Source organism: Nematolebias whitei, chromosome 6, assembly GCF_014905685.2.
Source record: "Nematolebias whitei isolate Nwh7 chromosome 6, NemWhi1, whole genome shotgun sequence".
Classification (NCBI taxonomy): Eukaryota; Metazoa; Chordata; class Actinopteri; order Cyprinodontiformes; family Rivulidae; genus Nematolebias; species Nematolebias whitei.
This window is the reverse complement of record NC_056503.1, coordinates 32,794,220-32,812,596: the sequence shown is the minus strand read 5'-3', so window position 1 is coordinate 32,812,596 and position 18,377 is coordinate 32,794,220. Positions and strand designations below refer to the sequence as shown.

At 39.8% G+C, this 18,377-nt stretch overlaps 1 protein-coding gene across 1 annotated transcript in view; it reads right to left on the bottom strand.

The window, feature by feature from the left end:
* The window catches only part of LOC119410889 (bromodomain adjacent to zinc finger domain protein 2B), a gene marked incomplete in the record, with an annotated part of 21,588 nt that extends 4,051 nt beyond the window's left edge, over nt 1-17,537 (bottom strand). The window contains 4 exon segments of the mRNA XM_037677814.1: nt 672-743; nt 841-873; nt 6,234-6,265; nt 17,455-17,537. Coding sequence (XP_037533742.1) covers nt 672-743; nt 841-873; nt 6,234-6,265; nt 17,455-17,504 — 187 coding nt within the window.
* Nucleotides 17,538-18,377: the final 840 nt, after the last annotated feature.

Sequence of the window (18,377 nt, the reverse complement as noted above, 5' to 3'; positions counted from 1 at the left end):
GGGGGGGGGGGGGGGGGGGGAGACAGACACACATTTGAGCCGTGCGCTGTTTGTACCGACAGTTTTCGAGTGGCAGGGTGTGTTCAGCGTGAGGGTTCAGCATGAGGGAAGAGGCTGCCTTTAGCTTTTTAGCTAGCACACCTACATTGCGAGCTGGTAGTTTAGCGTTACGTCAGTGCCGACTGATGGTTTGGGGGGGGAAGGTGGGTTTCGGTAGACGGGGCGCTCGGGTCTGTTGACAGGGCGGGGTGCCCCGCTTGTATAATGGTAGGGGAAACGCTGCAATATTGATGTAAAAAATAAAATAAAAAAATCGCAATTAGAACATTTTCCAAAATTGTTCAGCCCTAGTTTCTACATTTATCATACTTGTTCTTGCAAAGATGGCAACATTTCATTAATCATAATTAAGGAGTTAAAGTACCAGGCCCAATATATATACTTTCTGTTGAAGTGACTGTTATTCTCGTCATTCAGCCACCCACAGCAGGTAACATATTCACTGTTCATAACTTCTCTGCACAACCTCACTTCAGTAGAGCTAAACCACGGCTTTAAAGGTTTAACTGATTTGAAGTGAAGTTCAATGCTCAAAGACAATCACATCTGGAAAAAAAACCCATTCCTTTAACGTTTAAGTTTTAATTAAACAGTTCAGAGCTGCTGCTCACCAGAGTCGTCCTCCCCCTTCTTCTCCTCCTCCTCTTCCTCAGAGCTGTCCTCGGCAGACGTCCCGGTGTTTTCTGCTCAATAAATCAACAGGTGAGAGATTTGTCGAAGGATGAGGAGAAAAGATTCAAGCCACGAGGGTTAAACCTGAAAAATGACATTTGTGCTCACCTGAGCTGCTGCTGTCACTTTCTGACAGATTATCTGTAAACAAAGAGACAGATTAGGGTGCGCACAACTGGGCCTGTAAAAACTGACAATGATGCTGAAACGTGGAGGAAACAGTATCAAAATTAATTTCTATTTTAACACTTTTTGCAGGTAGTGTGTGATTTATACGTGGTGATGGTTTTAGATACATAACCATTAGGCATTTTGAAGAATTGGCCAAAAATCATCAACCCCTTTTTATATTTTTCCCCTTTATATCACTAGTTTTATCATATAAAGATGTAAGAAGTCTAATTAATCAGAGCTTTGTGTGAAACAACCAGAAACAGCTCAGCTCTGCAGCAGAGACAGAAACAAACAAAGCGTTCAAAGCCTCTTCTATTTTTTGCTCATGCATCGAAGTCTATTTAAAATCAGACCACACCTCCATTACCAAACTCGTCACGTTGTGACTTCATGTCCTTACGTACGAGCACAGATAAAGGATTAGTCGAGCGCAGGTGCGTGAAAAAGTACAAGCGGTGCCGCCCCAGTTGCCTTAGTGTCCTTTAAAAAAAATTTTTTTTAGCTTTAGTCATCAAAAAGCCCTAACGATGATAAACTTAAAACACTTTTGTAACGTGCATCGTTCAGTGGGTGATCTGTGAGAAGACGGCTGCAGAAAGTGCAGAACGTTGGGGCTCTGCCATGATTTTACCGACGGGTCCAGAGGAGACGGGTTGCAGCATGATGGCTTAGTGGTCAGCGCTGTCGCTTCACAGCAAGAAAAGTCCTGGGTTTGATCCCCAGATTGGACCAGATTTTTTTCTGGGTGGAGTTTGCACGTTCTCGTTTTTGCAAGTGTTCTCTCCGGGAGCTCAGGTTTCCTCCCACAGACCAAAATCATGCATGTTAGGCTGATTGGCAACTCTAAATTGTCCCTAGGTGAGAGTGAGAGTGAATGGTTGTTTGTCTTGTTTGTCTCTATGTGTCCTTGTGATGGACTGGAGACCTGTGCACCAATGACCCAAAAAGGAGGAAGCGGGTAAAGATAATGGATGATCTGAACGGGATCTGCCTGATTAAATAAAAAGGAGTGCTGAACAACATGGATCGGTCCTTCTGTCCAAACGTACCGTTTCAGCCCACAGACTTTTATCTCAGACAAACAAGCAGACGCCGCAATCGACGCAGCGTCCTCATCCATCTTTTTCTCCCCCCTCCCTTCCTCTCCTCGTGTCCTCATTTGCCTCCTGAGCCCGTCTTCCTGCGTCGCTGCTGCCTCCCAGCTGAGCCTGCAGGCATCGCTCTCCTTCAGTCTGACAGCAGCTTCGTTCTCCGCACACGAGGCAGAGCACACAGGAAGGGATGTGGATCATTCAGAGGTTTGGAGATGTGGGTGTTTGCTGCCATCTGCTGGTCTACAGTCAGAGTGCAGCAAATGGGGAAAAACAAATATCTCGAATGTAAACGGAGAAACTGAGCGAACGCCTCAGTCAACGTATAATATTCCTGTTTGATGCGGTGTTTGAAAATCCAAACAAAGTCAAGTGAACTTGAGTTAAAGACAAAATGTGATCATGTGCACCACTTTTTGTTTCGTCCTCAAAACATGCAAACAACTGAAGCAATTTTTTTCATTTAGCCTTTATTTATACAGGTAGTCTCATTGAGCCACGAGAACTCATTTTCAAGAGACCTGTTTAGGGAGCAGATGGGGGTTAAGGGCCTTGCTCATGGGCCCAGAGTGGGGCGAATGAGGGTGGGGGCAAGTGTGGGTACTTCACCTACCCCACCCACATTTTTTTATGTTGTTGGTACCGGGGCGTGAACCGGTGATCTTCCGATCACAGGCCCACCTCCTCTAACCTCTGCGCCACCACTCCCCCGTCCAATAATTAAAGTCCAATATGGTCAAATTAAACAAGACAACAGAACAGCATGAAGTAATAATGATAAAATTTATCTTGTTTTTACTTATCAATAGTGAGCACAGCTAATCAGAAAGTTAGCTTTGTTAACTACTAATTCGCTAACAAAAAAAAATTGCTTTGCTAACGCTAAAAAGATTTTAAAAAAAAATTAGTGGAAGCTAATGCTAAAGCGCTAACTTTTATCAAACACTGCTGTCGCTGACACTAAGACTGTCTGTAATGTGACCGCGTTCTAAGTGAACACAAGTGAAAACGGTTCATAAATCACAGGTAAAGCGTCCATGTTCTGTTCAGAGGTGAGCTTTCAGAAAACAATCCGGTCCATCAGAACCAAAGAGGCAAAATGTAAAAGTGATCTTACATAATTATTCTTACATAATTTACAGGTTCCTTCCTACGGAATTACATTCCAACATCTTGGATGTTATTCCATAACATGGAATTATTCCATGTTATGGAATAACATTTATCTCCTTCTCCCATCGTTTTTCTTTTGTAGTGAACCTAACCTGATGTCAAAACTAACCTAAGGTCAAAACCCTTGACCTTAAGAACCTTGTGGGACAGAAACTGTCATTTCATTGATTTGAATCCAGAAATACAGGTTCACCCATCCTGAGACTTTCTTTCTTGAAAATTCAAGTGAAAAGAACACTCTCTTTTTTATTATCATTACTATTTTACAAACGTTGATAATTAAAGTGTCTTAGTTCAAACCATTTTAGATGTTGCAGTGAACTAATCAACTTTATTAACTGTGAAACAGTGTAATGATTTTTGATTGCTTATGCAGAGTTAGAATTCATGTTAAGGTCTGTTACAGTTTTTATGCATTTTCTGACTTCTGTCTTCGAATGAGCAAGTGTACGTTTTCAAGGTCAGGAGTCGAAGCAGACATGTGATGGAACAACTGTCTTGTTTACATCCTCTCAGACGTCAACAGGGGGGGTTTGGCACCTGTTTCTAAAACTCGCCAAAACAAAACTCTCTATGTCTCTGAGAACATTTCTGATCTGTTCCATAACAATTCTTGCTGTCTTCTAACCTCTTACGTCACAAAACACACCCCGTCTGGTCGGTTCTGACCAATGGGAAGACTCCCAAATGAACCGGGAAAAGAGCTCTTTAAAATGTCGGTACTTCCTGGTCTACACAGTTCTGTGAGAGTTGGGATGAGTTCAGTTCTGCGCGGAGAAGCCCAGTTCTGTGAGAGTTGGGATGAGTTCAGTTCTGCGCGGAGAAGCCCAGTTCTGTGGGTTTGGAGAAGTTCGGCGGCGCGGACAGTTCTGATATGTCCTAGTGCTGGCAGTAGCTGTGGGAGCCGGGAAGACCCTGACATGACCACAGAGCTCTTCCGAGTTTCATGGGATTATAACATTTTCCACTGAGGTGAGCTTTTGTCGGACAGAATCTCGCCGCTACTCCGGACGAGTAACAGCATCCTACGGAGACGCTGAAGGGTGCGCTAAACGGAATCTCGCCTGAGACATCTCCAGGTAAAAGAGTCGATTTCACCACCTAAGTGTACTGTAAGGAAGAAGCTGAAGAAAGCCCGGAGAGTGCCGTTCTGTTCAACACTCTCCCTCAAACACCATCCTTACTCCCTTTAACTTCCTTCCCATCTTTAAACTCCTCTCTCAAGTAGATATTCTTCCAGATATTTAGAAATGTCTGTGTAAAGTGCTCATCCACCGCCGTGTGGATTAAGATCATAATTGTACAGTTTTCATAAATGTCTGTGGTGAAGCAACGGAAAAATCATGGCCGTATGATTTTTCCTGATTGATTGCTTTTGTTGTTATTTTCATAATTTGCCAAATTACTGTAAATGTTTGATGTTAAACTTTGATTCTGTAAATAAATGACCGCATTCATTTTGATGGGTCAAATATAAATGACGTCTCACGTTTGCATTTCCTTAAATTCAATGCACGTTTTATTCAGTCCAGAAAAATGAGGAATCCGTGTTAATTGATGAATATATCTGAGCATCTGTTCATCTACACTTTCCACTCTTCCTTCCCCATCACTGATTTTACCAATTTTACTTTCCAGAAAACTTGTTGTGTTCTTTCTAACACTATATTTCTCCTTCAAGGTATTCTCTAGATCACCATCAGCTGGACTTGTCAAATCTTAGGTCAAAATCTTGGTGTATGTAGCAGACAGCTACATTGTTCACAGGTTAGTGTAGCGCTAAGCTAACGACGCACAATACAGACACGCTAGCTAAGATGCGGCAGACGTAGCGCTCTGCTTCTCTCATGCATCCTAACCCCCCACCCACCCTCCCCGGTCAACAACTACGTAGTGGTAAGCTACAACGCAACACGGACGTATCTCCCCCTCCTCCCCCAGCGCCGTCAACAAAAACCCCTAAGAGATGAGCACCTGCTAAGCTGAGTGACCGAGGAAGAACGTGGCTTCTTAAAGGGAAACGATGCCATCTACCGTGCCTCAGACCGCCACCCCCCCAAATAAAACTCTTCAGAGCTACATGATTCACGCGAATAACATATTTTATAGGCCTGTCACAATTACATATTTTGCTGGGCGATTGTCTCAGAAATTATTGCGATAAATGACAATATTGTTTGAAATTTGACAATAATTGGTAATTATTGTAAAAATTAAGAAGAAATGTTGGTTGATTTTTGTGTGCAGTGCCTTTTTTGACCACCAGATGGCAGTATAAGACTGTTTGAACCGAAGGATAGATAGTGAGGGAGCGAGCAGCGTGTCTCTTTGAAGAAAAATGGGAGGGAGGCTCCTTGACTTGACATGGGCTCTCTCCTTCCTTTTTTTCCAGTTCTCAGAATGGCAGACACTCTGTGTGGTTTGAGCTCTTTAGCATAACATTTGTCACACAAAGCTTTTAATTAAAAAAAATAATTTAAATCAGTAAACTAGTTCTCAGCTTCTCTTTGCAGAGAAAAACAACTTTTTACACAAAGGCACGGGTTTCAGCTGTGAATTTTGGAGCTTCGACAAGACTAAGGGTTTTTTTTCCCCCGAGGTCAGCCTGTTAGCTTAGCTCGTAGCTTAGCTTCTCAGCTTGGCTTCTTTTAACGATCTAAAAACATGATTTTGGACGGTTAAAATGGATTTTAAAGATAAAAGAGAAAGGGAGGGGACAGTGAAGAACACCAGAGTCGAGCCTTTTGTCATCCAGTGTCTTCAGTAGAAAGAGAGAAACACGAAGAAACGATAAAGTCGATAAATGAAAATGAGGTTGATAATTTTCATTTATCATGTGATTGATTTATTGCGACAGGCCTAACATTATTATTATACCGGTACATATGAAGTTTGATGAAATTTTATTGAGCAGACCAGAAGTAATAGGTCAGACAAGAGAAAGTGCACAGTCGTACAGATAGACGGAGACTGCACCGTAGGACAGCCAGCCTTTAGCCGGGCGTATATAATAAAAAGAATGAGAAGAGAAATGCATGAGGACAACGATGAAGAGGAGCTTACCTTTGTGTTCCAGCACAGGAACATCTTCGTCTCTGTAAAGCAGAAGAGAAAAATCAAACATATTGTAGTTCTGCAGCTGCAGGACCTTGTAGTAAATTTTCTCACAAACAGGAAGTGTGTTTCATGCTGTGGAAAGATAAATGCTCCTGCCAAAACTTTCATTTGATTACTTTTCACAGCAGTTTGTCTGAATGAAACTCAAAGTAACCATGTGCACATACTGGTACTTTTGGTACAATTGTTATATAGTATGACTAAGTGAGGTTGTCACCTTGTTACAAATTGTAGACTAAAGGAAAGATATTAAACGTAGAGCGTGACAGAAAGAGCCTGTTCCTGCTGTTAGTGATGCGTTCGGAGTTTCGACAAGAGACGACATGTCTGAGAGAAAACAGAACGCAAACCACACAAGAACGAGTTCACCGCCAGGAGGCGTGGAAAACTGGGTCATCTGTGTCGTTTTCTGTTCGTCTCCCTCAGCTGTGAAATGTTCAGACCAAAAACTCAAATGGTGATTCGGGAAATGTGGATCTGAAGACTGTGACATTTATTTGTTGGTCCCGACGAGGAGCTGCGGTTTCTTTTGTTTTCAGGCAGCTGGACAGGAAATGTTTCTCTCTCTTCCTCAAGGTCAGCTCAGTCCAAACAGCAGCACCGCAACCGAGCTGAGCTCGTTCGTCGTCATGGTAATCAGCTCTTCCTGTCGACTTAAACTAAACGTGAGCTGGACGATTTTAGACATTCAAACTCAAAAATGATAAAAGACAGAGACGGACACACCCAGATGAGGATTAATGTATAAATGATGATGTAATCCTTTTGGTGTGTTTTGTTATCTGCATTTTTTGCAATCCAGCTACTTCTTACATGAAATTTTAGGCATTAACATAACAGAACTTTCAGCTCATTCAGGAGATGGGTGGTAGGACCTTTTTGGATATTGTAGTTTTTTTTTTCCCCCCCAATATTTAACTTTATTTACAAACATTTGCCCCAAAGAACATCATTAAAATATCTTCAAACGTTGTTCCGTCAAAAGTTAGCTTCAGCAAGCTTCCTTTTTCTTCCTATTTTTAGCTACCATTCAGCTTCTTTTAAATTTTAGTTGGTGTTTTGCTAATTTTAGGAATTTGCTGCCAGTTTGATACCATTAGTTTGAAGCTAGTGTTTTGATTTTAGCTTTTATAAAGCTTAGCTTTTAGCTAGGGTATAGCTACAGTACTCTTTTCTTTAAGCTATCTTTTTGCAACTTTAAGCTTTTAGCTAGTCTTTTGCTACTTTTATCATTTTGCTAGAATTTCATTACTTAAGCATTTAGCTACTTTTTTTTGCTACTTTAGTGTTTTGGTAGCTTTTTGGAAATTCTAGCTAGCCTTTTACTACGTTTAGCCTTTTGCTTATTTTAATTTGCCTGTTGCTGCTTTTAGCTTTGAGCTAGTCTTTTGCTACTTATAGCAGATATAGCAGTTATAGGAGATAACCCTATCTGATACTTTTAGTTTCTAGCTGGTGCTTTTATATTTTTACCTTTTAGCTAGCCTCCAGCAACTTATACATTTTAGCTAGATTTCTGTTGTATTTATATTTAGCTAGCAAATTTTAAGCATTTAGTTAATTTCTTACTACTTTAGTGTTTAGGTAGCCTTTAGCTAATTTTGATAGACTTACTAATATTAACTAGCCTACATTTTCTACATTTAGCTTTTAGCTAACTTGTAACTCTTAGCCTTTTGCCAGTTTTCGCTAGCCTTTTGTTGCTTTTAGCCAGCCATTTTCTGCTTTTAGCTTTTAGATAGCCTTTAACTACATTTAACGTTTCGCTAGTTTTCTGTTTCCTTTAGCTTTAACAACTCAGTTTCAGCTGCTTCAACAAAGCCGCTCCTTGTTCACGCTGTAGTTTTGTTTTGGATTGATATGTTGGACAAAGATGAGAAACAGGAGCAGATCTGACCTGCAGCAACATTTCTGTGAGGTGCTAATAATGTCTTTTAGCAAAGAAGTTTTGATGAACTACAAACAGGAGATCTCAGACTTTCTCAGTTCGTGCACAGATAACGACCACAACATTTTCACTCTTCCTTCAGCCTCTCATGAACACAAGACATAAATGAGACACATCAGTGACGAAGATAAACAATTGTCCGTTACACAGAAACTATAAAAATATTAACCTTTGTTCTATTAATTTCACCGCACTTGTCTTTCATCTTGTGGCATTATCAGGAAGTTGTTTTTCAAGTTTGTCCATCAGTGTATCAACCTGAGCCTTTACCTTTCCATTTAGTTCATGCCAACCTGAGCGAAATCGTGTGTATCTCTGAGAATGACTCATCTGTATCAATTTACCTTCTAGATCAACAATGACTGAGGGAGTGGCTGATACCTGATTACCAGACAGCATTTTATTAAAGCTCTTGGTGTTTTTCTTGATGCTGAAGTTTGCATCAGATTTCAGCTTCAAACCAGGCAGGTCAGTAAAGGGCTATTCTGCTCAACTTTTTGTGTCCAGATCATTATTGATCAGCTTTAGTTTAAAAACTGTGAATATTGGCCGGATTGTCCTGCCCCAAAATCAGATTTGCTATAAGACACAAAGTGCCTGAAAACCTGGATTGCATTGTCCTAGCAGATGCGTTAAAATTGTATTAGAAATAAAAATGCAAGATTTGAATTAATTTCATTAGAATTTTTATGCTTCTAATGTAAAGATTGTTTGAGGACTAATGTAACTTAAACATGTGGAGTTCCACAAGGATCTATTGTTGGTCCCATTTTATTTGTCAGAATCAGAATAAGCTTTATTATCATTGTACCGAGATACAACAAGAATATGTGCCCATCTAAATCAGGGGTGTCAAACTCACACAAAAGGGGGACAAAATTAAAACCTTTTTTCAAACTAAGGGCCAATTTCAGAATCTACATTAACCCAAATTAAATCAGATACCCAGCATCTTTTCTTGGTCACAGGTTCCTCAACAAGAGTTTGATTGGTCTCATTTGATGTTCTCTGTTGTGCTTTCAATATGATAATCAAAGATTACTGAAAAAAATTCAAGAGATAGAAGTATTTTACGTTTCACACATCATCTTGGGGGCCAGATGTCAATCAGGGCCACATTTGGCCCCCGGGCCTTGAGATTGACATATATGATCTAAATGCTCCCCTTAGGCTCCATCTTTTGAAAATTCAACACCTCTTAATTCCCACATAGACAACACTCCGTTGAAGTGTAATTAGTCTGTCCTTTTCATTAAACCTACCATTTTTCTGCCTCACTGAGGTAAAAGCTTAGATGGCTTCAAAATAATTAAATTTAAAAAAAGATAACGGGTTATTTGTGGTCCCAATTGAAACCACCACATTTCCTGCAGATCAAGGTAGCCTGGAGCCATTTGTAAAATCTCATGTTAAATTTTGGGAGGAATTTGATTGAAATTTTAACCTTGACAAGCGGCTTAAAACACAGTTTTTCATTTTGGGGCTCTGAACGGGTGATTCACACTTCTTTCACCTTCCAACTGGACTACTTTAACCCTCACTATTAGCCAGGCCGGCCTCTCACAACTGAAGCTGGTCCAGAATGCAACAGCACATTTTCGAACTTGAACAAAAAGGCATGAACATCTCCCCGATACTCGTTTCCCTTCACTGGATCCCTGTTTTTTTTATTTTTATTTATTAATTTTAACATTTTATTGTTGACCTATAAAGGCCCTGAATGGACAGGCTCATGTACTGCATACCCGTTTGATCTCCTGCAGCCTTATGTGCCCTCCAGATCCCTCAGATCTACTGGCAATAATCATCTGCTTGTAGTTGGACTGGTCCAGAGACGACCAGGATCTCATGTATTCATTCAACCTTTATTTATACAAGCTAGTCTCATTGAGCCACGGGGACTCATTTACAAGAGGGACCAGTGGTATGAACATGTATGAACAGTGAGTAAGTAAAAGGTTGCATGCAACAGGTTCTACACACGTTGGGATGTATCAAACTGAATGTTATTTGAAAGTGTGTACTTACTGGCACACAAACTTTCAGTCTACAGTATCAAACTAAAAAGTACTGAAACACATTTATGCATCAAAAATGGCTTAAATTGGTTTTCTGGTATACATATTTCTGGTGTATTTAAACATGATGTATTTTCATGAGTGAATCTGAATGAGGAAACTGATTTAACCTGAAACAACTCGACATATAACACCTCAAAACTGGTGAAAGCAACCTCAGTCCAATGGAAACTGTATTGTTTATTTTATATTGTCACGTGTACATGTAAACACGCATGAGTGACCACACGCCTGCAAGGTGCATAAACACCCTTTACTGCCAAAGTGAAACTCTATTTCATTCAACCTTTATTTATTCAACCTTTACTTATGCAGGTTAGTCTCACTGAGTCACAAGGACTCATTTTCATGAGAGACCTGTTTTAGACAAAGACAACAATAAACAGCCATAAAATGCATATAAAATAAAAGTAGTGATATAAAACATAATAAAGTCAAGCTACATTATGAAACGAGGTAAAAAGCTATTCTCACCGAGAAGAAAACTGTCGGATCAGCAAACTAATTCAGAACAATTACAGTGTGCCGATTCCTCAGGTCGATAGGGTGCAGATAATGACATATTTGAAGTGCGTAAAAGTTGTGTGTAATTTTAGAACAAGGACACCTGTGCTGCAACTGGCGGACAACACCCTGGATGATAGGAGATGGCGTATTTTTGTTATTACATACCCACTGGAAATTTCTCATCCGTCCCCAAGCCGACCCAGCCTTCTGGGATGACCTCATCCATATACGTATGACCAGTTAAATCAAATTCCCCAGAAACCCTCCAATGAAGCGCAGCGACTTGTTTCGTCACATTACCCATTTCATAAATGGTAAATGAACTGTACTTATATAGCATCTTTCTATCTTGTCAAGATACTCAAAGCACTTTACAATCTGTGCCCTCAAGTACCCATTCATACGGGACTATACTAGATCTCTACAAAGAATAATCAGAGCTTTATCACATTCAGACACGGATGGGACACACGTCTGAGGCAATGAGGGGTTCAGTGTCTTGCCCAGGGACACTTTGGCATGTGACTGCTGGTGGAATCAAACCCCCAACTCTTGCATTGGAAGATAACTGCTCTAACCACTCAGCCACAGCCGCCCCATTACATTTCATTCAACCTTTATTTAGACAGGTTAATCCCATTGAGTCTCGAGGACTCATTTACAAGAGAGACCTGATTTCAACAGAGTGACGACAACAGTGGACAACAATGACAACAAAAGACAATCATAAAAGAAGCATACAGATTTTTTTTTTTTTTTTCAAATTAAAATAAGATGGCAAAAAAAGTACCAAACCAGCTAGATTAATGCTGTAGAAAACTAAAAACAGGAACAGCATTGGTTCTTGCCAGGAACTTAACAGATGTTTGAAGCCACTTAGAGAGATCAAGGTCGAGAGCTTCAGATCTTTGTGCAAGATAGTCCAGGAAACAGGAGTGGAGTAGGAGTAGGCCCTAGTTCAGTCCTCACTGAGGGAACACTGCATGTAACAATGTCCTGGGAGCGCACGCTGTAGCTGCACTCACGCAGAGACATGTAGGAGGAGATGTATGAAGGCAGCAGACCAAGAAGTGATTTAAAGATGAAAATGTACAAGTGGGAGAGAAATCAGTTCTACCAAGCTCCTGAGTGCCTCTGTGTTGACAGTATTTATGCTCTCTGACTTAAGTTCCATTAAATTACTCACATTCCTGCATCTGCACAGTGTTTTTGGTTGAAGCACACTTGTTGGACATATTTTCATCTACAGTAATTTCTGGACTATTGAGCGCACACAAACATAAGCCACGCCCACTACATTTAAATAATAACAATCATTTTGTACATATATAGGCTGCACTTGTGTATAAGCCGGGGGTTTCCAGGTTGTAACGCGAGACATTTACACAGAAAGATTTTTTTTTTACTTTTGATTAAATACGTACCGGTAACATACACAAATGCGTACAGTAAATGTTTTATCTGAACAGTGCCAGTAGAATGCTGGTTAAAACAAAAAATACAGTAGTAGCCTACCAAGATGTCATTGATTGCTATCTTCATCTTCCTCCTGCAGAGGATTTTATTTTTTATTTTTTCACACTGCTCCTCTGGCAGCATCCACTGACAGACTGGAGCAGCAGTTGCTCTTTGCATGCCACCATGCCCGTGTTTTTTTTTTTTAGTTTAATTTTCATTTTTTGTTATTGATCAGTTCCCGCTCCTGTCTGCTCCCGTTAGCTTTCAGTCCGGTCACGTCCCGGTCACGTGAGTATAATGAGGTTGACTCCGGTCCTGCCGGAATCACGTGACCAATGGTACTCCCGAAAAAATGTCATCCTCTAGTCCACTGTGACCTGTTTGGTAATTTCATCAATCATGTTTTTTTTTTTTTACCTGTATTTATAGAGGTAGCCTCACTGAGTCACGAGGACCCACCCCCCAGGAGAGATGGGTATTGGGCAGCTGTGTGAGCGCTGGGGTGTGACGAGGCTAAATGTTTTGGAAGCTCGTTAGCCCGTCAAAAAACTAAATCCATAAATTAGCCGCAGCATTGTATAAGCTGCGGGGTTCAAAGCGTGTGACAAAAGAAGTGGTTTAAAGTCCGGAAATTACGGTATTTGCATATTTAAATGGAAGCGTGTCAGGAGAGATGTCTCTTGCACTCAGTTCCAAGTTTGCTGGGTTGTATGAAAGGTGAGCAGAAACATGTGTGTGCATGGTTTGACAAACCTGAACACAGTTTTGAATTGAATATTGAATTTTGATTGTTTTACTAATTTTAGCTAGCCTTTTGCTACATTTAGCTTTTAGCTAACTTGTTACTCTTAGCCTTTTGCCAGTTTTCGCTAGCCTTTTGTTGCCTTTAGCCAGACTTTTTCTGCTTTTAGCTTTTAGATAGCCTTTAACTACATTTAACTTTTAGCTAGTTTTCTGTTTCCTTTAGCTTTAACAACTCGGTTTCAGCTGCTTCAACAAAGCCGCTCCTTGTTCACGCTGTAGTTTTGTTTTGGATTGATATGATGGACAAAGATGAGACAAACAGGAGCAGATCTGACCTGCAGCAACATTTCTGTGAGGTGCTAATAATGTCTTTTAGCAAAGAAGTTTTGATGAACTACAAACAGGAGATCTCAGACTTTCTCAGTTCGTGCACAGATAACGACCACAACATTTTCACTCTTCCTTCAGCCTCTCATGAACACAAGACATAAATGAGACGCATCAATGAGGAAGATAAACAATTGTCCGTTACACAGAAACTATAAAAACATTAACCTTTGTTCTATTAATTTCACCGCACTTGTCTTTCATCTTATGGCATTATCAGGAAGTTGTTTTTCAAGTTCGTCCATCAGTGTATCAACCTGAGCCTTTACCTTTCCATTTAGTTCATGCCAACCTGAGCGAAATCGTGTGTATCTCTGAGAATGACTCATCTGTATCAATTTACCTTCCTCTGGATCAACAATGACTGAGGAAGTGACTGATAGGAAGGTCATTGTAAAATACTTTTATACATAAAAAGAAACTGAGTACATTGCATTTTATAAAAATTTTCAACAATGTCAAACTGTAACCAGGAATTTAGGAATTTATGTTAAATGTTTATTTACCAGACAGCATTTTATTAAAGCTCTTGATGTTTTGTCTTGACGCTGAAGTTCGCGTCAGATTTCAGCTTCAAACCAGGCAGGTCAGTAAAGGGCTATTCTGCTCAACTTTTAGTGCCCAGATCATTATTGATCAGCATTAGTTTAAAAACTATAACCTCTAAGAAACTTTGAATAGCCCTAAAATCAGATTTGCTATAAGACACAAAGTGTCTGAAAACCTTGACTGCATTGCCCTATACTATTAGCAGATGCGTTAAAATTACATTAGAAATCAAAATCCATGATTAATTGAATTATTTTGATTTTAATTTTTATGCTTCTAATGTAAAGATTGTTTGAGGATTAATGGAACACGGAGTTCCCCAAGGGTCTATTGTTGGTCCCATTTTATTTTTCCATCTACATGCTCCTCTTAAGACTCTTTCTTTTGAAAATTCAACAACTCTTAATTCCCACATCAACATCTACCTTAATAAAATGTAAAATAAAAACAGTAATAAGATATAAGATATGAACTAAGAAAAACAACTAAATAATACACTAAGCACTAGTAGCATAAAAACAATACGTCGAACAGCAGCACGAACCGGAGTCTGTGTGAGCGGATGAGCACCAATGAACACAGCAACATGAAACAGATCAGCAGCAACATGAAACAGATCAGCAGCAACATTGAAACAGATCAACAGCAGCATGATGTGATTTTTCACAATGATTATTCTGGTTAGAGATTCATGAGTCTAACAGCCTCAGGGTAGAAGCTGTTCCTCAGTCTAGTGGTTCTACACTTAATGCTCCTTAACCTCCTTCCTGAGGGGAGCGGGGCAAAAAGTGTGTGTGCTGAGTGAGTGGGGTCCTTCATGATGCAGGTGATCATTTTGTCTTTTACTTCTCACACTCAACAGCTGGCGAAGAAGCTGAGATTAAAATTCCTCATCCGTCCCCAAGCTGAGCCAGCCTTCTGGGACGACCTCATCCATATATGCCCAGATAAATCAAATTCCCCTGAAACCCCCCATTGAAGCGCAGCGACTCGTCTCATCACATTACCTATTTAATAAATAAGCTCTGAGTTCTACCAAGCTCCTGAGTGCCTCTGTGTTGACAGTATTTATGATGTTAAAAACATAATCCTCTTTCCTGCATCTACACATTATTTCTGGTTGTGCAAAGAGAAGAATCACACATGCTGGACATATTTTCATCTATTTGAATATTTAAATAGAGGCGTGTCAGGAGAGGCGTCTCTTGCGCTTATTTCCAAATTTGCTGGGGTGTATGAAAGAAAGGTGAGCAGAAACGTTCATATGCATGATTTGACAAATCTGAATATTTCTGCACACACATGCAGTTTTCTCATTATGTCCCTACATCCACTTTCAAATGTTCAGAAGTATGAAAGCCACATACTCCTTCATGCCCCTGACCTTTAGTTGTCCTCCAGGCCTGGTCCACACCAGTGACCGGACTTTTTCAGTTTTAGCTCCTAAACTGTGCTGCCCCTTCAGATCAGACCGACGATCAGCTCGTGTTGTTTTTAAGACTCATCCTAAAACACATTTCAACTCACCGGCTTTTAATATGCTCCACAATAATGCTCAATTTCATTGAGTCTTATGCTTTTAATATTTTTTACTTTTGAACTATTGCTGTAAAACTGTTGTTTTGTGTGCCACACTTTGTAGCTGTTTTAAATGTGCTATAATAATAATCTGTTCAAAGCCAAACTGAAAACATACTTATTTAAAAGGGCTTTTAATGTTTAACTTTTAGTAGTTTAGTATTTATTTTTTTATTTGATCTCTTTTACCTTCTTTTATTCTCGCTGTGTTTTTTAATTTGCACAGATTTATTGTGTCCTGTTTTTAATCTTGTTTTGTCTTGTGAAGCACCTTGGTCAATGCAAGGCGTTGTTGGAAAGTGCTATAGAAATAAAGTTTATTATTATTATTATTATTATTATAAATTTGACTTAGTTTAATTAAACTCATCAAGCCAACAATTTTCAGTCAGGTCATCTGGACAGTTTCTTTTTCTTTTTTTCTGAAATGTTTCACCTTCCATCCAGAAGGCTTCATCAGTCAAAGAAACACACAACACAAAATTGATTCTTCCCACAAACAGCTTACTCCAAAGTGGAACAAACAAAAGTTATGTTGGGGCTAAGATGGTGTCTTTGGCACGCCCCCTCCTCTTGTGCCGGCCCTCTTCCTCGTCGACAGTCATGTCAAACTGGTTCAAAAAAAGTCCATGCTCAATAATCCAGGTACACAATCCAACAATTTTCAGTCAGGTCATCTGGACAGGGGAAGAATCAGTTTTGTGTTGTGCGTTTCCTTGACTGATGAAGCCTTCTGGATGGAAGGTGAAACGTTTCAGAAAAAAAAGAAACTGTCCAGATGACCTGACTGAAAATTGTTGGATTGTGTACCTGGATTATTGAGCATGGACTTTTTTTGAACCAGTTTGACATGACTGTCGACGAGGAAGAGGGCCGGCTCCACAGGAGGGGGTGTGCCAAAGACACCATCTTAGCACCAACATAACAGGTTTGTTCCACTTTAGAGTAAGCTGTTTAGGGGAAGAATCAGTTTTGTGTTGTGTGTTTCTTTGACTGAAGAAGCCTTCTGGATGGAAGGTGAAACATTTCAGAAAAAAAAAAAAAAGAAAGTGTCCAGATGACCTGACTGAAAATTGTTGGCTTGATGAGTTTAATTAAACTGTCAAATTTATAATAATAATAATAATAATAATAATAATAATAATAATAAACTTTATTTCTATAGCACTTTCCAACAACGCCTTGCATTGACCAAGGTGCTTCACAAGACAAAACAAGATTAAAAACAGGACACAATAAATCTGTGCAAATTAAAAAACACAGCGAGAATAAAAGAAGGTAAAAGAGATCAAATAAAAAAATAAATACTAAATACTAAACTACTAAAAGTTAAACATTAAAAGCCCTTTTAAATAAGTATGTTTTCAGTTTGGCTTTGAACAAATTGTCAATGTTAATACTGTAGATTTTTAAACTGGACGTGTTCCACGGTGGTCCAGATGCTATAGAAGCCCTAAAATTAATTTTAGGAGCTTTGACAAACATAATACATGGTTTACAAATTGCAAACTGTGTTTTAAAGAACCTGCTTTGAGTAGAAAATAAATTGGTCTGGTTTTGAATCGTTGAATTACTGTAGATTTAATTAGAGCTGATGAGATGGTTGAAAAAAAAATGTGTGGAATAGCCCTTTATCGCTGTCAAATCGGAAACCAACTTCAGCGTCTGAAGTTTTCTGGTTACTCTCCACAAAACAACACGACTCATTTTATTTTGTATTTAAAAAAAAAACATCGTGCAGCTCAGCGGCTTCATTAACATTTTGCTTCGTTTAACCTCCAGCTTTATGCTCTACAAAAAAGGAGGAAGCGCCGAATAATAACGTACGTTTTTTTTTTCTCTAAAACGCGCAAACTCGACAAAAAGATGCACCACTTCTGCACAAACGCATCACTAAAAATAATGTGTGAAAACTCACCCGTCTTCCAGATGACAAGCCGCCCCGCAGCTCGCCATCTCCGCCACCATGCTTCGACTGGAACAACCCGCTCTTCCTCCCGTTTCCTCTTCTGTCTACGCAAAACACATAAAACACCTGAGAGGCAACACGAGCCTCTCACTCAGCGACCGCGCCGAACACACAGTGATGGTCAACAAAGCCCTCGTGGCTGAGCTGCTTCTTCATAAACGCCTCATGCCGTTTGTTTATCACCGATTCTCTTAAAAAGACGATCACTGTTCATTAAAACCCGGCAAGATGCGTTCAGGTGTCTGTTCTTACGTTAAAAAAATAGGGTGGCATTGTTTTCCTTTCACCTAAACAGTTCGTGTGTTTTCAATATCATTACCGCAGATCTCAACGTCATGTTAACAGCAACGCCGCCAAGCTACAAAGCATAGCGTAACGTTAACGATCAGCGCTTGCGCAGCTGCAGCGCAGCGCGTGGAAGTGCACGAATAAACCCCCTATGTGGGCGGAGCTCCGCATCCCGCCTTTAGCCGTGTGTTAAAAAGTGAGTTAATGAGTAAAGATATTTGTCACTTTCGCTTTGAATATCTGAGATACACGAAAGTAAGTCTGACAAAATGTATTATTTTTATTTTTGGCATAATGTGTGAACATTATACTGGAACAAAATGTTGCATTAACCGTTTCACAAGAAATAAAATTACCACTGTATGGCAAGCCAACTGCTCAAATAACACTTGAGCAGACTGCAAAGCTACAAAGCTAGAAGAAAGTTTGCAATCTCCAGAATGATTTTTGGCTCATCCACCATCAGCAATGCAGATATTTCAAGCATAATTTTTACTAAAATAAATTACATTATTTTCACATGTCAGTAAAGCTAACTTTTCATTCATTCAATCTTTATTTATACAGGTTAATCCCATTGAGCC